The sequence below is a fragment of the Epinephelus lanceolatus genome, chromosome 15, assembly GCF_041903045.1.
Source record: "Epinephelus lanceolatus isolate andai-2023 chromosome 15, ASM4190304v1, whole genome shotgun sequence".
NCBI lineage: Eukaryota > Metazoa > Chordata > Actinopteri > Perciformes > Serranidae > Epinephelus > Epinephelus lanceolatus.
The window spans coordinates 40,126,606-40,148,485 of NC_135748.1; the positions used below are offsets into that span (position 1 = coordinate 40,126,606).

A 21,880-nucleotide genomic window follows, 5' to 3' on the forward strand; every position below is an offset into this window, starting at 1 on the left:
AAATAAAAAAACCTATATGGCAAAAAAAAGGCAAAAAAGAAAGAAAAAGAACAGATCAGAAATTTAGAAATAAGGGTTTGACAAAAATTTTTTAACAAATTAAAAATAAAATAACAAAGGATAAGACAAAAGTGGTTTGAAAAAAATATATATATACATGGAGAAACTCACAAAAAAGATATAGAAATTAAAAAGATGTGGCTAAAAAAAGGACAAAAATATAAAAAAGAGCAAAAATAAAATGTAAAAGATGACAAAAAAGATTTTCAAAAAATACATGACAAAAATTAAAACAATATGGCAAAAGATAGAAGAAAAAAAATACATAGGACAAAAATAAAAGATGATACTTTAGTGCTTTGTTGATACAGCAAAGTTCTTGTATGACTGCTTGTGTTTAGACAACATTTGAGAACTTTTTTCATTAGATGAAACAAGTATTTAGTAGAAGCGTGTCTCTTAAAGTAAAGTACAGAGGACTATTCTTGTGTTTGTGCTGAATCTTGTACAAATTGTGTCTGTCAAACTGTAAAGCAGCTCAGTTGTCTCTCCTCACCCTCCTCTTGCTCCTCACCTCTGCTCCTCCCCCTGCAGGTCCTTCAGAAGAAGTTGGAGGTTCTGGTGTCGGAGATGTCCAGTCTGGGTCGGAGCCGGCTGACCTCAGTGCAGCAGCTGGGCAGAGGGCTACAGCAGGACAGCCAAGCCCGGAGGAGAGATGACGCCCTCAGTGGAATGTGGGACGACCTCAACAGCAGCATCAGGACGAGAGAGCAGGTACAGCACGCAGAACACACATCAGTGTGACACCTGTAGAGGAGCGAGGTGGTGAGAGTAACAGTCTGTGTCCTCCAGAACCTGCAGTCAGCCAGAGAGGTTCACCAGTTTAACCACGATGTGGACGAGCTGAAGGGCTGGATGGCTGAGAAGGAGGCTGTGCTGGACTCAGAGGACCAGGACCACGACCTGCACTCCATCCAGGCTCTGCTGAGACAACACGAGGCGCTGGAGGTAGGACACACCAGCAGGACACGAGCGGGAATTGGTTTAGTTTGAGGGTTTGGTGATAAAGATTCATGGACTGAACACCATTGTGTACCTGCCGTGTTGTTGGTTCTGCCATCAGAGGGACCTGGTTCTGATCTCCGAGGAGGTGACCAGGAGCCGAGAGGAGGGCCGGGCTCTGAGCAGACGACAGCCTCAGGTCAGAGCCGCCGTGACTCAGAGGCTGGAGGAGCTGGAGGCCTGCTGGGCCAGCATCCAGGACAAGGCCTCCCAGCGCAGAGCCAGACTGGGCCAGGCTGAGGACGTGCAGAAATACTTATCCCACTGGACTGAGCTCATGTAGGTCCTCCTCACACCTCACTGTGTGTCCATGCAAATTCATCAGCAGGCTGAGGAAACAAAACAACAAACAGATGAGAATTTTATGATGTGTTTGCTTCAGCAACTGTAGTGAGTGCATGAGCTGGAAACAGACACAGCAGAGAGGAAACACATTTTCTGTAAAGCAGTGTTGATGAATCTGTCTGTCTGTCTGTCTCAGGGCCTGGCTGAAGGAGGTGCTGTCGCTGGTTCAAGGGGAGGCGAAGAGCATGGAGGGCACCGACCTGGAGCAGCTGATTAAAAAACACGAGGAGTACCGCGTCCACATCGACAGACAGCTCAGCAAATCCCGGGCTGTGAAAGAGGAAGGGAAGCGCCTGATAGAGGGAGGGAACTTCATGTCCTCAGAGGTGAGACACTCAGAGAACAGTCTGCTGATTCTGTCTTACCCTACATCCTGACCTTTGTCTTCCTCCCAGGTGGGGGAGCGTGTCTGTGAGCTGGAGGAGATGGAGGTGCGGGTGGAGAAGGTGTGGGAGGAGACCAGGCTCCTGTATGAGGAGGAGCTGGAGATTTCACTTCTGCAGAGGGAGCTGGAGCAGGCGGAGCGCTGGCTCGGCTCCTATGAAAACACACTGATGGCCGAGGACTATGGGGTACGTCTGCACCACATGGAGGAGCGGTCATACTGGGGGAGGTCAAAGGGACAGGTGGAGGCAGGTATTCTTAAAACAACAGGAAGTCAGTTATAGTAGTTTGTCAGCAGCAACTCACAGATCATAGAGGAGTTTAAGATGCTTCAGACGAGCCTGATTGCTGGAAGCTGAGTGAAATCTCTCCCTCCTCTTCATAACTCAGTGAAATGTGAACACAGACATGAAACACATGTTGATATCATTCAGTGTGACTTTAGTCAGATTTAACACATGTAGACTGGCAATCTGCGTGTTGCTTTTATCAGATCCCCATCGCTACGGGAAACAAGTAATAACTGACAAGTAAACAAGAGTAACTGACAGACTCATAAACTGGATTTTTAATGTGAAGTTACTCTTTGAAACGAGTGATGACAGAAAGATAGAGGAGACAGACGGCCACAATGCATCTGCAATATCAATATCAGCAAAACAATTATGGTAAAAAAATGTGGCTTGGTAATGTGACAGATCTAACAAGAACAATTAAGGCTTTTAAGTATCACAGTTTGCTCTTTACATTCCTCCAGGACTCTGTGTCTGATGTCATGGAGCTCCTGAAGAGGCAGGAGGACTTGGAGGCCATGATCCAGGCCCAGAGCGACCGCTTCATCGCACTACAGAAGAAGAAAACACAGGTTGGTAACCTGACTGTAGCTACATTCAGACTGCAGGTTAAAGTGGCCCAAATCACACACACACACACAATAAAATGTCCACACACTTATAAACTTACATTTCTCCAGCTGCTCCAGTGTGAGTGTTTCTGTGAAACATCCTGGTGCAGACTATTTACTGGCGTTTACCAGCCTGTCGCTCAAGCAGCATTTGAAGATAATTACAAGCACGACCGCTCTCGGCTTTCAATGTCCGATAGTCCACCACGAACATTTTTGTCACGTCTCGTCTCTTCAACAAAACAGATTTTTTTCTTAGTTTTTATTATCAAGATATAATTTTAGCTCGTCATCATCTCATTTTTGGTAAAAAAGGTAGATGAAAAGTTTTAAACATAGCTTTCATCAATGAAATTAACATTGCTCTTGTGTCACAGATCCAATTTTTCAGAGTAGTGTGGTCACAGAAATCCACACAGATTATTTCCAGTCAGTTTTATATGTGGTGTAAATCATAACATATCAACTGCTCACAGATTCAGTGGCTTTCACTGCACATCAAGTTACAAACAAAACCGTAAATGCTGACTTCAGTGGCCTCCATGTTTGCGTCTGTACGAGAGCACGCTGCAAGTGATGTCTTTGTTGTTGTTGTTTTGTGCATGCGTGTCAGTTCAGGACAGTGACCAGTTCACAGTGGAAGACCTGAGAAATAAATCTTAATCAAGCACAAAAGCGTGGAGTGTAAGAAGTGATACACTGAGGATTATTATTTTGTCTCTGCTGTAAAGTTTTCTTTGTCTTCTCAGAGGGAGCAGAGACTTCACGGACATGAGGACACAGAGCTCCAGGACAGAAAACCTCCAGCCAGAGTTTCGTCCCTGAAGAGAAAACCTTCCGATCCAAAGACACCGTGGACCTCCTCCTCTAGAGACATCGTCCGTCGAGTCAGCAGCAGCAGCAGGAGGACGGACCGACCCATCAGATCATCTATGCTAGATAAGACTACTAGTCCCCCACCCTCTACTAGTCCCCCACCCTCTACTAGTCCCCCACCCAGCCCGTCCCTCCACCCTGAGTCCAGGAGACACTTCAGTGCCAACAGGAAAAAATGGGAGGCAGAAGAAGATACCATCCGTCCTCCTGCTAGTCCCAGGTCCAGCCCATCTGTGACACCCTGGAGGAGTCGAACCTCTCCCCTCAAGGTATCACCTGACTCCTCCGCTCTTGAACATCCTCCCTCACCTCCACCTTCCTCCCCTCAGACCTCCGTCTCTTCTCCACCTCCCGAGGAAGGTGGTCGTCCCAGATCCAAACCTCCTCTGGCTCCAAAGCCCAGGATCTTCTCCACAGAGCGGACGTCCAGACACTGCTCTGAGCCCCTGAACCCACCAGCGAAGCCCGCTACACCACCTGACTCACCTCCACCTGTCAGACAGCTTGTTGCTCCCACTGAACCTCCTCCTCCACCGGTCGCAGAAAGATATTCTCGCTCTGAATCACCACCACCTTCAACGAGGCAAGAGCTCCACAGCGAGCCTGATCTTCCTGATTCTCCACCTGCTGCTGAGCAGGTGACACCACCTGACTCTCCGACTGCTGCACCAATCACAGAGGAGGATACTGAATCAGCTGACCCCGCTCCCCCAATACGTGAGCTGCCTCCGTCTCCTCCACAACGACACAGGAAGTTAGAAGATCTACCAGAGGAAGACGCCAGCTCCACACCGGAGGTAAAAACTCATTCACCGTCATGACTTCATCATTACTGGAAGCTGATTGGTTTCCATTCTCTAACACACCTGTGGCGTTGCTAGGTAACAGCAGAGCGGTCAATCAGGATGGAGGGGATGCTGGAGATCAAACTGAAACAAGGAGGAAACAAGGTGAGAAACTACTCACCTGCTTCCATGTTTCAGATGATACGTCATGTTTGTAGTCGACCAATGAAGATGAGTTTACATATCACCTTGGGTTCGTCCTTCACCTTCTCAAAATGATCCCACACTTTGGATTTCCTGCCCGACATGTTATTAACTAGCCTGTGGAATAACCGCAGGTACCAGCCCTGGAAATTAACCTGACTCCGGTCTGACTGCTGGGCGTGGACACTTCCTGTGTCTGTCCTTTCAAATTAAAGTCACACATGGTGCAGTCATATAGGTTTTCATTTATTTTGACAAGGTGCAGCTCCTAATAGAGTTTCTGGTTTGCTTGTTTGTTTGTTTTTCTTTTTGTTTGTTTTGTTTTTTTGTGCAGCTGAGCGTTCAATTAAATCTTGCCGACTAATGACCAGCTGTGTCTCTTCTCTCTGTGATTGGCTGCTGCTGGTTCAGGGTCTGGAGCACTGGGAGGAGGTGTTTGCTGTTCTGGAAGGAGAGACGCTCAGCCTGTTTAAAGACAGAGCAGCTGCTGCACAGGTACCACACACACCAGACGGCAGAAGACAGCGTGTTACATCATCGGAGTGTTTTATTTACTGATACATGTGTGAATTGGGAGTATTTTTTAAATTTCATGATAAAACAGAACTTAATAAACTTTAAATTATGTTTAAAGAGAGGAAGTTTTATTTCAGGCAGAAGGACTCTTCAGTTTAATATTTCCTGCCTCAAGTAACACTGGATTGTGTGTGTGTGTGTGTGTGTGTGTGTGTGTGTGTGTGTGTGTGTTTCCACAGAGGACCTCTAGGTGGCCTCCTATCAACATGGATGGAGCAGTTTGCAGGGAGAACGTTTACTACAGGAGGAAGGAGAACACGTTCAAACTGATGTGAGTGAACTGCACCCTCACCCTCCTGATTTCATTAATCTTCCTTTTTCTTGATTTCTTCCATCAATATTAGATATTTTTGAATATTTAAAGTTTATATTCCAACAAATTATGGAAGATAAATGTCATGTCTTCACACCGAGGGAAGTATTCAAAAATGTTGTTCATCATTTTATCAAAAATCTAAAAAGTAAACATACTGCTTCATTTGAAACACTCAGACATTTCAACATATACGATTCAGACATTTGGCGTCTTCAGAAAACCTTGGAATTTTCTCTAGAGTTTAAAAATAAAGTTCTGAACAAAGAAACACAACATGCTGTATTTATTATGAAGCAGGTGATGGATACTGTCATTAAATGTAGAGAGTTTACCCTGTTGAAAAATATCTCGAAAGGGTTTTTATTGTCTGTTGTTTGACTGTAAGTGTGTTCAAGATTATTCCAGTGAGCTAAAATTAAAAACAATAACTGGGTATAGACAAACATCTTATTTAACTGAAATAAGAATGAAAACTAGACTTCAGAAAAAACAAAAACTAACTGAAGTGATATTGTGAGCATACAAAGCTAAGTAAAATAAAATAAAAATAATCAGGAAATGTCTTCAGTTTTAGTCTTTGTCAATTTCATCAAATTTGTCAACACAACAAGAGGAAATATTGGTCCATATGTTTATTAAGAATGAGATTCTACATGACTGTGACTCAGCTGCCTTTCACAAAATGTTGTGTTTATATTATAATACCTTTTCTGACTTTTTAAATCTTAACCCTGATAAAAAACCTTTACAGTATATTAATAATAAAAGTAAAAATAAAACTTAAACTAATAAAAACTGAACCAACATTAAACATTTTTAGACAACAAAAAACTAAACTGAAACAAGCAAACCAACTCTGTAAACTAACTGAAACTGAACTTACATGAAAACAAAAATTAACAATGAAAAACAAAACCTAATGACATTTATAAAAGTATAATAACTGTGGTGTTTTGTCTCACTGTGTCTCAGACTGCAGGACGGCAGTCAGTACCTGTTTGCAGCATCCAGCAAAGATCTGCAGCTGCTGTGGTTGAAGAAACTCCAGAACTGCCCTGAATCTGCTGCCAGCAGCGACTCTGATGACTCAGGGTAAACACACAAACACACACACACACACACACACACACACACACACACTGTACTCTATGCTTTACTAAGCAATACTACATTATCTTTACATTAACCTAAATTTTAACATGAACTTTATTCTTAGAATGTGAAGTGAATTTTAGATTTGCTGAGGGCGGTGCAACATGTAGAAAATAAAAAATCACGATATTTGTATGCCTCCACACCAGCGAGCGCCAAGGCTGGAGGCATTATGTTTTAGGGTTGTCTGTTTGTACGTCCCATTCTTGTGAACGCAATATCTCAAGAACACCTTGAGGACATTTTTTTTTTTTTTTCAAATTTTGCACGAACGTTCACATGGACTCAACAATGAAGGGATCAGTTTTTGGTGGTCAGAGGTCAAGATCAGTGTGACTTTGCATCTGTCTCATTCTCGTGAACGTGATATCTCATGAACACCATTTGACACAAACGTCCAATTTTGTGTTCGAAGGTCAAAGGTCAATGTGACAAAGTAAGTTGTCATACATAACTCAAGAATTCATACACTAATTGTGACAAATTTTCACACAAATGTCTAACGGGATAAAATAAGGAAGGTCAAAAGGTCAAAGGTCAGCTTGACTGTGACATCATCATGTTTTAACGTCATATCTCAGGAACAGAAGGGGAGACATTTGGTCAGATGCTGAATTGGTGACTCTAATCTTGAAACTGTGCTGATTGTATAGATCTTCTGTGTGTGAAGCATCCATGTTTTCACTGACATGGATGGAGACTGTCAGAGACACTGGACTGGTGGGCGGAGTCATACAACCATGGGGCGGTGATTCGGGTTTTTTCAGTTGCTCTGAAAGTAATCTTGTAAGGTAATAGGTGATTAGAAGGTAAAAACTTTAAAGAGTAATAATGTTAAAGGGATAAAAACTTTGAAAGGTAATAGGATAAATGAAACAAAGCAGTAACAGACATCTTGCATCGATGATAAGTTACATTTTTTGAAATCTAATGCTGCATAAACAATAAAAATGTATCAAAATCAGTGTTGTTGCCTGACATTGCTGATGTATCCCAGACAGTAATGTTCAGAAAATAAATAAATTAATAAATAAATATAATATTAAAATATGACGTGACACACATTTCAAAATAAAGGTGTAACTTAAAGATGATGATATGGATTGATGTTTTGACTTTGTACTGATGATACTGGATCGTTGATCAGTGAATCGATATATCGATCCAGATCAATGGATCATCACAACCCTGGTATTAAGATCAACTTTGCTGTCGAGCTTTCAAAAAGTAGAAAAAACAAAAACAAGAGAGTTTCTGTTTCATGATGTCGTAACACACAAAGCCAGCTGTATATGAACCGCTTTAAATACAGTATGAAGTAATTTATATCAGTAAATATCTGATGAAAGAATCCCACCATGTGCTCACTGCCAGGTCTGATAGTCTGAGCTACGAGCGTAGTTTTGGTATCAAGGTTTAATTCATCAATATTTTATCATTTCGCTGCTGCTTTGACTGAATTTCTCCTGATTTAAAGAATTTAACGTCTCATAATGATTCTGTGAATCGAACGCGCACACAGACGCACTGTGCGACTAGTTTTCTGGTTATGGAGTCAAACCCGGCGTCCGTCCATTCGTCTGTCTGTCAGTCTGTCAGCGGCTGAAGTGTTTGATGGAGTTTCAGACTGAACATGTTTCTTTCAACCGGCCTCAGGTAATCTGACTTTCACATCTCACCTGTTCACACTGTGCACTGTGGGGACACGGGGCACCTCTCAGGTGGGCGAGAGGCCACAGAAATGAAACTCCCCGCCAGCAGGATTTTTCCTTTAATGAGATACTTTGACAAGGTGAATTACATTCAGCGGGCGCACAATGGTGGAAAAACACACGGTGGCACAGGACACAGCCGCGGGTCCATTCAGCTGTCAGCTTTTACATCTGGTTTGGTTTGCAGCAGGGAGATGAAGTGTGCAGGTCTGCAGAGGCAACATGACTGCAGCAGTCATAAAATACATTAATAAAATGATTTCTGCATCTTTATTTAACAGGTGCTGAAATGGAAAAGGAGACATGTTGGGCTGTAGCAGCAGTCAGTGTCGCAGCGTTTGTCACTTTATCTTTATATATTTTACTGTAGAGCTGCAACAATTAATCTATTAGTTGATCAACAGACAATTTAACGGCAAATATTTTAGTAATCAAATAATCGTTTTAGTCATTTTTAGATGAAAATAGAAACATTTGCTGCTTCCAGCTTGTCAGACATTAAGATTTTCAGTTTTCTTTGACACTTTGACAAACATTTGCGACGAGTTGAAACAGGCAACTAGTTGCAACGCTCCATTCTGCAAAGTTGTAAAAAGCTGCTGGTTGACAGGAAGTGACCACCATGAGACGGCGTATCATCTCTAGTCAACAACTCTCTGTGCTTCTGATCTGTAACGTTGACAGGAAGTGACCACCATGAGACGGCGTATCATCTCTAGTCAACAACTCTCTGTGCTTCTGATCTGTAACGTTGACAGGAAGTGACCACCATGAGACGGCGTATCATCTCTAGTCAACAACTCTCTGTGCTTCTGATCTGTAACGTTGACAGGAAGTGACCACCATGAGACGGCGTATCATCTCTAGTCAACAACTCTCTGTGCTTCTGATCTGTAACGTTGACAGGAAGTGACCACCATGAGACGGCGTATCATCTCTAGTCAACAACTCTCTGTGCTTCTGATCTGATTTTCACACTGCTGCTACTTTTCTCTGCGACGTTCTAAAACAGTTTCGTCCGTCTCGTCGTAAATCGCAAGCTCAAACAACAACAAAAAAGTTACGTTAAACTGACATAAAATTCCTGTCATACAAGGGTCATGTGAACAAACATTTAAATCAGACAGACTTGAATCTGGAGTGGGTTTTCACTTTTGATGTAGCTAGGCTAGCAGTTTCCCCCTGCTTCCTGTCTTCGTGCTAAGCTAAGCTAACGTGGACACAGAGATGAACGTCAGTGGTTTGATGAGGAGCAGCCAGACTGTAAACACTTTGTACACAATCAGAGCTACAACATTAACACCAGGATGTTGTCATCATTTAGGAGAGCGTCATCAGTCAACCTGAGTCTGGAGAAGTTAGCCGAGGCTCCGGATGATTCGGCCTCCACCAAACTGCTCAACAGTAGGGCTGAGAGCCTGGAGAGACAATCATCCACAGACAGCCAACCTCCTCCCAAACCCCCCCACACGTACTATAACAAACACCGCTACCCAGAGGAAGGGGAGGTCGGGACGGCAGGTGAGTCGACACACAGCACGTTAGCATGTTGTTTAATGCTAACGACCGGATTATCTGTTAGCATGTGAATGAATCTGTGATTTATGACACTGCAGGTCCACAGAGCCGTCAAAGCCAGCCCCCCTCAGTGCGTCCTCCTCCTCCACCCTCCGACACCCAGCACCCCTCCACCGTGACCCCCCAGCTAACAGACGACAACATGAGCAAGTCAAGGAGGAGCGTCTTCAGGAAGTTTTTCACCAAGAAGTAAAACTGTAATGACTCAATCAATCCAGCCGTTAGTGTGCTTCATTCAGGGAAGCCAAATGGTGCAGGTGACAAAGACAGTAATGCTGGTGTAATAAAGTTTACAGGCAGGACACCAGAGGAGGCGACATTAAAGCCTTAACGATGCCAAGTGAAACAGTTTTACTGACAAAGTGCTTTGATTAAAGTGCCTCACAGGAAATGAAGAATATAGTGACTTAAAATGAGCGATAAGAAAAGTAGAAACCCAGAAATAAACAAATCTAAAACTCTGAGCACCAATTAAACAGATGCACAAATAAGTCTCAACTACGGCTGTCAGCGTTAATCGCGATGTGACAGACATGACAGACTACACGTTGGTCCACACCAATTCCTGGTTGTCTTTCACGACCAGTGTGATGTCATCGGGTTATTCTTTATTCTTTTATTATTATTACTATTATTTCAGTCACTGTGTCAGTTCATGTGCCAGCCGAAATGTTACTGTAGTAATGTCAAAAGTGCCACCAGATGGGCGGAGCTACATGTGAAGTGGACAAAACGTCATACTCTCTGTGCCGTCACACACACGCTTTCTTTCTCTCATAGCCACACACTCGCTACGCACATCTTGGCGCCTAAATGAGGCACCTAGATGTGCGTCCTGATTCTGTCTGGTAGGCACCGCTCAAATAGGAACCAATGCCATATTGGCACTGGGTTTCGGTACCCAACCCTAACAGTAATCTGCACCTTGTGTCAAACAAAATTTAAAATATCACCGAAGTACTTTGAGTTTGAGCTCCACCTACAGCTGAGCTCACAGGTGCAGCTAATCAGACCGATGTCAGCGGGTAATCACATCGCCAAAGCCAGCAAAGCACTATTTTGGAATGAGATAATCACCACAGACACTAAATTGAAGAAGTTAACTACAGCACAGCTAAACAGGTGGAAACTGAGAGCAGACAAGTCAACATCATGGAAGACTCGGGTCCAAGGGACGTCCTCAGGTCGGCATGTTGTCACCAGTCATACACCATCAGAGGGAGCAAAGGTTTAACACATACAGGACCTGTTTGAATCAGAGAAAGCAACCAAACTGGAACACCTGAAAAGTGCAGATGCTGGAGCATTAACCAGTCATCAGATTTATGTTGACACTGATTGGACATCACACTCCTTTGCTTTTACCACACTGTTTTTAGAAGTGAATCATTGATTTGAAAGAATAAAAGTCAAGATGATAAAGTAGTTTTTTTTGTATGTATTTGATTTCCAGTCAAAACAAGAATTTCTTCACTTTGTTAACGTGGACTTCAAAACTGTTGCTAAATCATGGAATTTTAAACATGGGATTAAAAAATGTGATTATTTGCGATGAACTATTGAAATTTAGTGATTTGAAAAAATTAAATGTTTGCCAGCGCTAATCTCAACTCAAGGTCCACTTGCTAACATCTCCCAGATCAGTGGAGTTCTTTCCACTGAGGAAGACCAAGAGATGCAGTTAAAAGCTCCAGGAAAAGACCTCCGGTTTTACTGAAGCAAACGCTTTTAGTTGTTGGTTTATAGGAAAACTTCGGTATATTTCAACCTGGGCTCTATTTCCCCATGTGTATGTGTGCGTATGATTCATAGGTACAACTCGTTCTAAAATTGGTTCAGTATTGAGGGAGGTGGATGCAGCCGGGAGCCGCAAAACGAGCTAAAACGGTAACGGGGACAAATGCGTCCTGTATAAGTTTGTGCATTAAAAGTGCTTTTTTTCACCACTGACCGGTTCAGATCGCCAGTGCTATCTCTGTAAATAGCATACTAAGCGTTTCCCTTACCTCTGGGCTGTGTGACGTCATCTCGCGAGAGCTTTGCTTGTTGCCGGAAGAAAACAGAGGAGTCATGCTGAGCACCGCTCAGAGTGGCGCTGGTTGTCCCGGAGTACAGCTGAGAGTTTTACTGCATCGATTGAAAACAATGGTTCGTGTTTGTGCTTATCCGAATTGCAAGAACAGGATGTCGTGCAACACCCCGTGCAGCTTTCACAGGCTGCCTTTGTCGGACGGCGAGATGCTTAAGTTGTGGCTAGTTGTGCTACAAATGGATGCTAACACTCCTGTCCAGACACTGCGCCTTGCAGACCATCGGGTCTGCAGTGCTCACTTCTCCCAAGATGACTACTGCCAGCCGAAGAAGAGAAGACATCCAATCCCGAAACACCTCTTCCTCAAGAAAACGCCTGTCCCACGAGTAGAGAGAGCTACAGACACAGTGGAGCAAAGCTCTCGCAAGATGACGTCACAGCCCAGAGGTAAGGGAAACGCTTAGTATGCTATTTACAGAGATAGCACTGGCGATCTGAACCGGTCAGTGGCGAAAAAAGCACTTTTAATGCACAAACTTATACAGGACGCATTTGCCTCCTTATCTACCTCGCGGCTGCATCCGCCTCCCTCAATACTGAACCAATTTTAAAACGAGTTGTACCTATGAATCATACGCACACATATACATGGGGAAATAGGGCCCAGGTTGAAAAATACCAAAGTTGTCCTTTAAGGCCCCAATCACACAGGAAGTGTTTTGCAGATTGCACAATGCAAAGCACACCGCACTGCCTTTTTTAAAAATTGAATGCCATGAGTGATGTGTGATGCAACCTTCCCATGTAATCAATGTAACATTTATTTATTTATTTTATTTATCCTGCAGTAATCAGAGTGTAGTTGCTGCCATGTTGAGGCAGAGGGTACTGTCTGTAGCTCTGGTTGAGGGTGAGAGGCTGTCAGCAGATAAACAGAGATCTGTGTGGGTACATGAGACCCTAAAAAAGAGGCTGGATCATGGGGAGTACCACCAGTTGGTCCAGGAGCTTCTCCTCCATCATGGACGTTTACAGGCGTATGTTAGGATGACTCAGGGGCAGTTTGACAACCAATCATCGGGCCGTATAGCTCTGGGTATCCAGCAACCACTACCACCAGTTTCTCCTCCATTGTTTACCAACTGTAAACTTGTTGTTGTGACCACCACAGAAGGCCCGCCTCTCACATCATCTCATTGGACAATGGGGAAAAGAGATCATGTGAGGTGCTTTTCCGCTCTGAGTTGATGTTTTTTCAACTCAAAGAGTTCAGAGTGCTCTGGCAAAAACGACAGGCACTTTGAGCATGGAAACGTGAGGCGCGTCGTAACGTAAAAGCCCCAAAAAGCCGCCTCCAGCTGCTAAAACGCTTCCTTTGTGATCAGGGCCTAAATGGGACGCACTTCAACAGTGTTTCCATGGTAACAGTCACTGACACCTAACTATTGTTTCCATGGCGACTCTTAATAGCAGCTGCTGGGTCAGCTGGTATGAGAAAAGTTTCAATTTTTTCAGGGTCGATGGTCAAACTTCAGAAAGTCAGGAACAAGAAGTTTGTGGAACAGCTGAATTCAGACATGTGTTTATGAATCAGTTTGATCTTCAGTCTTTGTGGAAACAGCTCCAGGTTGTTTTGTTGTTGAAACAGTCGGATGTCGCATCTGACGCCTGTTAATATTCTCTTCACCTCTGCTCACGTTCTGGATCTAAAACAGTCTGAAGTGACTCCATCTGAAGAGTTCGGCTCTCCACCTTTTGAAAACTGATCGACAGCAAATCCATTCAAACAAATTTGTCACATTTAGAAGCAGAAAAGGTCTCATCGATGGAACGTTAACAGACTACGCTCGTGATTTTTTAAAAAGATGAACTTTGGTTAATGACTCAGTGTTTTTGGAAACGAACGCCGTTTATTTATTAATGAGCAACAAATCCAAACATCTTCAGACTCATCGCCTCCTCCATTCAGGCAGATCAATAAGTCAATCATTAAAAATAATGAGTCAGATTAAGACGACTGAGAGAAATCAGGAGTTCAAACACTTCATTCAGGTTTTGGGAAATTAAAGCCAATTGAGGTGATTGAGTGAGAGTCATTCACACAGACTGAATCATAAACATGTGACGTCATCGTTTCATCATGTTGCTGCACAGCGGATTAGGACGACGTTGTTTTAAATTAAAACTCTTCATATTTTGGTGTTAACCAATAATCATTTGATTGATTACTGTGAGGTTTCTGTATCTATAATGTAGATTATGGAAAACATTTCACAGATGAACTAAACTCATTAATCTGATTGAACTGCACTGAATGTTTGAATTACATATTTCCACAGTTTGTCGTCGACTTCCTGAGTCTGGTTTTATCCTCTCAGAGGAGGTCTGTGCGTGTTGTGTTCAAACACCATCAGTTTATTGGTTTATTGATCCAGTGTGACTGTCCACAGTTTTCATTTTGCTCTCAGTGATGCCGAGGTCAAAGGTCAGCTGTCTGAAAGAGTCCACAGTGAGTGCGGTCGTCTTAAATTTACAATAATTTAATCTTATCTGCTGAGACTTTGATATGCAGCAGGTCTGCACTGGTATCCTTGTGTCACGTACATAAAATCAAACGCTGCCTTTATGAGTTTGTTTTTCGCCTCCTCAAAAGAAGCCCACCCAAAAAAAAAAACAAAGTCCGTCAGTTTAAGGCTGTTTTCACACCTGTCCTGTTTGGTTCGGTTCAATGGAACTCAGGTTGGTTCCCCCCCTCAGTGCGGTTCGTTTGGGCAGGTGTGAACACAGCAATCACACTCAGGTGTGCACCAAAACAACCGGACCGAGACCTTCTTGAAGAGGTGGTCTCAGTCCGGTTCCAAAGGAACTCTGGTGCGGTTGGTTTGTGGTGAGAAGGTGTTCCGACCTGGATGTGAAGCAACTGCAGTCACATGACACATTGTTTGGGTTAAACATGAGCATGTTACAGTCCTGGAGGATTATTAATGTGCACCTCCTCCTGTACTGCCTTAATATGCACATTCAGCACATCCAATGCATCAAAACATTGTTTTCTAGTTGGAGCCGCGCCTCGTTTTCAAACTGTATGGTTTGACTAAAATGAACAATGACAGCAATATAGTCCACGATGAGCAGCGCTAAAATCAACCTGCGTAGTTGTCCCTCCATTGTGACATTAGAAAGTGTCACATTTATCTTGCAAGTGTACTCTTCTTCAACGTTTGCTTTACTTCCTGGATTTTTCCCACATGGAAATTCTGACCAATCAAGAGCAGCTTTCTCACACAAGGCATTTGATCTGGTCCTCTTGTAAATGCTGCCGTGAGAACACGAACCAACTCTAGGCAATTATACAACTTTGGAACAACATGAGTCCCTGATTCAGACCAAAGGAGACGACTCTAGGGCTGACAGAAGCCTAAGTGTACGCTATATTTTGAATATTTTCATTGTCTTTTCATCAGGGAATTGAAGCTGTTATATCAAAGCCACCAAACCCACAAAAACAGTAATTTACTCAGCAGAACACTGAGTTGCTGGCCACTTTTCCAAAATGACCAACACATCCTCACTGTGACCTCGTCACATGTCCACGTTTGGTCATGGACTTTCCACGTCCACATATGACATCCAAGGTACCCTGGGTGTGTTGGTTGTTGACGTTCTGGGACACCATGTCAACTTCAGCCTGTTACATGCATTGTCTTCTTCCAAAACATACTTCCGTTTTCACAGGAAATGCACAGTTTGCATACAGTCTCTTTCAACATGAACACACTACATTGGTACAACACTTCGAATTGACATATTTTTTCCTTCAACAACAAACACAGTTGGGTTTAGGAAAAAAGAACAGGGGTTGGCTTTATAATCTTTCAGGACACAGACAGACCTTCTGGGTAAAAGTCTGTGGTTGTCGGACCCATCCACCACCCCTCCCACCTGCCCCACCTGGACTTTTGCTGCCTTAACTTTAGTTCTTGTCCTCCTTAATTTCCCACTGACACTGCTAGCTGCCGTTTCAGTCAGGACCTTTGTCGGGGGGTGTAGGGGATTCTCCACCAGCACTTCTTCTTACAAAATTAATGTGAGACTAATTTAATGTCTGAAGTCATCTCCTTTATCCCTTCATTCCTTGTGCAGGTTTAAGGAATCACTTGACAGAGCAGGGGTCAAAGGTCACAGGTGAAAGCAGGATGAAGGTTTTGGTTTCTGTTCAGAGTTTAAAAAAACAAACATTAAAATATGAGGATGCCTAAATCCCAATTAAAATCTGTATTGCTACTTAAGTATACCTTAAAAAGTCCTATATTTTTCCTCAAATCCCTGTAGCCTCTTAAGTACCCTGCAAACACCTTAAGATCTCCCTTAAGAACAAATAAAGTCCCTTAAAACCCTCCAGAAAAACCCTTCGAAGCAGCTGGAGCCCCAGTGAGTCCCCTCAATAACCCAACAAAGCCCCTTAAAAAGACCCTGAAACTCCCTTAATAACTCCTGGAAACTCCTTAACAATCTGCAGAATCCTTTAGGAACCCCATAGGAACTTGTGAATGCCCCTGAAAATCTCCCAGAACTCCCCAAGAACGCCATGTGATCTTCTAGAACCCCCTTTACAAACCTAAGAAACCTATAGGGGCTACAGCCCATTTAAAACCACAGGAACCCCTTAATAACCTGATAGACCCTCTTAAACTTTGACACCTCTTCTTAAGAGCCAGTGCAACCTCCTCAAGAACTCAAGGAAGCCGCTCGTAAACCCCCTGAAACCCTATGAGAACTTATAGGATCTCCTCACAACCCTGTGTAAAGACAGACTGGAACGTCCTTAAGAACATGCCAGAAAACAAAATGCCCCCCTAAAACCCTTAGAAGAACCACAGGAACCCTGTAAATGATCCACAGTTCCCGTAAGGTAGCTGTGGTAAATCCTCAAAATCCCTGGAACTTAACTAACCTAGATCCACTGCCACCTCCTTAAGAACTTAAGGAAACCCTTGAGGGCTGCTGAAAACAGTTTAACAGCCACAACAACCTATTAATAACCTTAGATTTGACTTAAGAACCCCTCAAAACCCAAAAGGGCTCTTGAAACCCTGAGAAGAACCACAGGAATCCTGTAAATAACCCATAGTCCCCTTAAGATAACATTAGAACATCCTTTTAAACCTTGGAAGTGACTTCGAACCAACCAAGATCCACTGCCACCTCCTTAAGAATGTAAGGAAATGCTTACGGGCTGCTGGAAGCAGTTAAATAGCCAAAATAACCCATTAAATAACATTAGATTTGACTTATAGATCCCTTAAAACCCAAAAGGAACCCCGAGACCCTTAGAAGAACCACAGGAACCCTGTAAATAACCCACAGTCCTCTTAAGGTAGCTTCAGAACATCCTCATAATCCCTGGAACTGAAACAACCATAATTCATCGCCATGTGCTTAAGAATGTACAGAAACCCTGAAACCCTTAGAGGAACCAAAGGAACCCTCTTAACAGCCCATGTCCCCTTTGGGTAGCTTTAGAACATACAGTACAGGCCAAAAGTTTGGACACACCTTCTCATTCAATGCGTTTTCTTTATTTTCATGACTATTTACATTGTAGATTCTCACTGAAGGCATCAAAACTATGAATGAACACGTGGAGTTATGTACTTAACAAAAAAAGGTGAAATAACTGAAAACATGTTTTATATTCTAGTTTCTTCAAAATAGCCACCCTTTGCTCTGATTACTGCTTTGCACACTCTTGGCATTCTCTCCATGAGCTTCAAGAGGTAGTCACCTGAAATGGTTTCCACTTCACAGGTGTGCCTTATCAGGGTTAATTAGTGGAATTTCTTGCTTTATCAATGGGGTTGGGACCATCAGTTGTGTTGTGCAGAAGTCAGGTTAATACACAGCCGACAGCCCTATTGGACAACTGTTAAAATTCATATTATGGCAAGAACCAATCAGCTAACTAAAGAAAAACGAGTGGCCATCATTACTTTAAGAAATGAAGGTCAGTCAGTCCGGAAAATTGCAAAAACTTTAAATGTGTCCCCAAGTGGAGTCGCAAAAACCATCAAGCGCTACAACGAAACTGGCACACATGAGGACCGACCCAGGAAAGGAAGACCAAGAGTCACCTCTGCTTCTGAGGATAAGTTCATCCGAGTCACCAGCCTCAGAAATGGCAAGTTAACAGCAGCTCAGATCAGAGACCAGATGAATGCCACACAGAGTTCTAGCAGCAGACCCATCTCTAGAACAACTGTTAAGAGGAGACTGCGCCAATCAGGCCTTCATGGTCAAATAGCTGCTAGGAAACCACTGCTAAGGAGAGGCAACAAGCAGAAGAGATTTGTTTGGGCCAAGAAACACAAGGAATGGACATTAGACCAGTGGAAATCTGTGCTTTGGTCTGATGAGTCCAAATTTGAGATCTTTGGTTCCAACCGCCGTGTCTTTGTGAGACGCAGAAAAGGTGAACGGATGGATTCCACATGCCTGGTTCCCACTGTGAAGCATGGAGGAGGAGGTGTGATGGTGTGGGGGTGTTTTGCTGGTGACACTGTTGGGGATTTATTCAAAATTGAAGGCACACTGAACCAGCATGGCTACCACAGCATCCTGCAGCGACATGCCATCCCATCCGGTTTGCGTTTAGTTGGACGATCATTTATTTTTCAACAGGACAATGACCCCAAACACACCTCCAGGCTGTGTAAGGGCTATTTGACCAAGAAGGAGAGTGATGGAGTGCTGCGGCAGATGACCTGGCCTCCACAGTCACCGGACCTGAACCCAATCGAGATGGTTTGGGGTGAGCTGGACCGCAGAGTGAAGGCAAAGGGGCCAACAAGTGCTAAACACCTCTGGGAACTCCTTCAAGACTGTTGGAAAACCATTTCAGGTGACTACCTCTTGAAGCTCATGGAGAGAATGCCAAGAGTGTGCAAAGCAGTAATCAGAGCAAAGGGTGGCTATTTTGAAGAAACTAGAATATAAAACATGTTTTCAGTTATTTCACCTTTTTTTGTTAAGTACATAACTCCACATGTGTTCATTCATAGTTTTGATGCCTTCAGTGAGAATCTACAATGTAAATAGTCATGAAAATAAAGAAAACGCATTGAATGAGAAGGTGTGTCCAAACTTTTGGCCTGTACTGTACTTTAAACCCCTGTAAAACATGTCCGCTTCACAAACCTTTCCTCTGAAAAATATTAATAAGTGTAACGTGGTAATAAACCTGTTGAGGTTAAACAAACATTGTGAGGCTCTGAGTCACTGTGACAAACAGTTCTCACTTTTTTCCTTCTTCTACAAATCAGTTGATTTAATGGAGAAAATAATCAGCAGATTAATCCATAATGAGAATAATCAATAAATGAGCTCCACCTCAACAACTACAGCAGTAGAGTCCTGCTGCATTTCCATGAGTCAGAATCATCTGATGACGTCATATATAATAGTTTAATACTTCAAACTTTTACTGGGGAGTGTTCTCGCAGTGACTGACCTGTGTGTGTGTGTGTGTGTGTGTGTGTGTGTGTGTGTGTGTGTGTGTGTGTGTGTGTGTGTGTGTGTGTGTGTGGGGTCCCGGAGTGTAGTTCCCGCTGCCGGCCTCACGGTGTCGCTGTCGGTGCAGTAATGAGCCGGCTCTCCTCCCGGAGCTCTCGGGTTGAGTGTTCGGGCTCCAGCCGGCAGATTGTCCGGTTCACAAGTTTATTTTCAGCGCTTGACATTGATTGAACCATTAACCCTGCGGCGCCAACACAGCTAATGATTTTCCTGCTTGTTTTTGTGCTGCAGGCAGGGCAGCAGGAAGTTGTGCTCCTCTCTCCGAGGATTCACCCTCATCTTCTGCTCCTTATTTAATAATCCCAGCCATGGATTCATGTGTTCACCGCTGGAGCTGATTGTTAGTTAGGTTCATATTCAGATTCGCGGATAAATTTTACAGATGTAAAATCAATTTCACAACCTCAGCATCAGTGTTTGGTGCTTTTAAAGTAAAATACGTCACTTTAACTCATCAAACACACTTAAATAAACACTTAATATTCGCAACAGAAACTCGTCACAACAACAGGAGTACAAATTAATATACTGAACATTTTAATGTGAATATTGAGACACAAACGTGTTAAAGATCCCAAATGTATCTGAGAAAAATGATCTGAGTCAAGCCAGCTGATGTTTAGCCCTTTAATATTATGTATATTATTAATATTGTGTTTTTTCGTTTAAAATGATCTTTAAAAAAATAAAAGTCGCTTTCCAGAACACAGGGCTGTAAAGTGGACGTGTTTTCATTCTGAAGAAATAAAGGAGGGAAGATAGGATTCAGACACACAAAAGTGAAATAAAAAATACCGAAATAGGGTTAATAAGCATCAGTTACACCAGAAAGCAACACAAGTTTATTTTACATATTAAAAGCCTTTTAATAAACCTTTGATATCTCCTTCAAAGTAATGTGAGTTCACTCAGAAACTTCGAGGCGGTGAGTGAGTCCGTTCTGATCTTTAATAAGACACAAAATAAGTCTTAAATTTTCCTTAAATAACCTCTGTGTTTACGATGCATTAATGTCCTTTATATCAAGTTTTTAATTTCCCTTAAATGTACTCTGACTTTGTCTAAGAGGTGCATCAGTGTCCTTTATTACAATTGAAAATATGTGTTAAGTGTAATAAACGTTAAATTCCCCTTAAATAACCTCTTACTGTGTTAAAGGCTTTATTACAAATAAAAATTAAGTCTTAAATTTCCCTTGAATAACATCTGATTGTGTTTAAGGTGCATTGAAAGACTTAACTTCCCCTTAAATAACCGACGTCTAAGGTACAACAATGTCATTTAGGCCTATTACATATCATAGTCTAATTAAGTCTTAAGTGTCCCTTAAATAACACCCGACTGTGTTTCAGGTGCATTAATGTTCTTTATTACAAATGAAAATTAATTCTTAAATTTCCCTTAAATAATCGTTGTGTTTAAGTTACATTAATATCCTTTACTACAAATCAACATTTGTCAACATTTGTCAAGTCTTAAATTTCCCCTTAACTAAATCAGACCCTTTATAAGGTGCATTAATATCCTTTATTGCAAACGAAAAGTAAGTCTTAAATTTCCGTTGGATAACATCTGACTGTGTTAAAGGTACATCAATGTCCCTTATTACAAATTTAAGTGTAAACTAAAGGTTTATTTTAAGGGTTTTAAGTATTAAATGTTGCTTTATGAATCAGTTTTGATTCTTGTGTGTCAGCTCCAGTACATAAATAAACGGAAGAACCATCAGTCTCTCTGTCCCCGGGCTCTGTCTGTGGTGTTGGACACATATTTGTCCCTCCAGGCCTCCGTCTGATTCGCGCTTCAACATTCAGCTCACGGCGGCAGAAAGAAAAGAAGCAGCAGGAGCTCAGAGACAGACCTGTCTGATTTCTGAAGCTGCTGCAGGAGAAAAAACACAGTTTAACCAGTTCAGTGTGTCCACACAGCTCCGGACACATCGTGTCTGGGCTTATCCAAAAGAACAAAAGGACATCATCACACTTTTATTTTTTACAGTGAGACGAGACTGAAGCTTCATACTGCACATTATTTATTTGATTCATCCGTGATGAAGCTCTGCAGCTTTCTGTCCGGGGCAGAATATAAAAGTGAAATGGTTTTTGTTTTTTTTTTTTAAAAAAAAACAAAAAAAAACGAAAATGCTTTATAAATGAAATCTTCAAAAAATAAAATCTCAGTTTATCATTGATTTATTTTAATGTGATTTAAAGCAACAAAAAAAAGTTAAATGAAAACTAAACGAAGAATTTTGTTCTCAGATTATGTAGAATTATATCACAGGAAACTATTTACAGAGAAATCCACCAGAACCGTGAATTTAATGTGAGTCTTTCGGTCCAGTTTAGGAACAGCTGCAGCACTGATCGACACATCAAACACATC

At 42.5% G+C, this 21,880-nt stretch overlaps 1 protein-coding gene across 2 annotated transcripts in view; it reads left to right on the plus strand.

The window, feature by feature from the left end:
- The window catches only part of sptbn5 (spectrin, beta, non-erythrocytic 5), a 56,948-nt gene extending 45,629 nt beyond the window's left edge, over positions 1 to 11,319 (plus strand). For both annotated transcript variants that reach the window (XM_078175356.1, XM_033642871.2), the window contains exons 68-80: positions 595 to 774; positions 853 to 1,008; positions 1,124 to 1,341; positions 1,544 to 1,733; positions 1,803 to 1,979; positions 2,549 to 2,656; positions 3,445 to 4,368; positions 4,453 to 4,521; positions 4,972 to 5,055; positions 5,316 to 5,407; positions 6,425 to 6,544; positions 9,641 to 9,837; positions 9,933 to 11,319. In XM_078175356.1, the coding sequence (XP_078031482.1) occupies positions 595 to 774; positions 853 to 1,008; positions 1,124 to 1,341; positions 1,544 to 1,733; positions 1,803 to 1,979; positions 2,549 to 2,656; positions 3,445 to 4,368; positions 4,453 to 4,521; positions 4,972 to 5,055; positions 5,316 to 5,407; positions 6,425 to 6,544; positions 9,641 to 9,837; positions 9,933 to 10,087 (2,670 nt within the window). In that variant the 3' untranslated portion in view covers positions 10,088 to 11,319. The remainder of the gene's footprint in view (positions 1 to 594; positions 775 to 852; positions 1,009 to 1,123; positions 1,342 to 1,543; positions 1,734 to 1,802; positions 1,980 to 2,548; positions 2,657 to 3,444; positions 4,369 to 4,452; positions 4,522 to 4,971; positions 5,056 to 5,315; positions 5,408 to 6,424; positions 6,545 to 9,640; positions 9,838 to 9,932) is intronic.
- Positions 11,320 to 21,880: the final 10,561 nt, after the last annotated feature.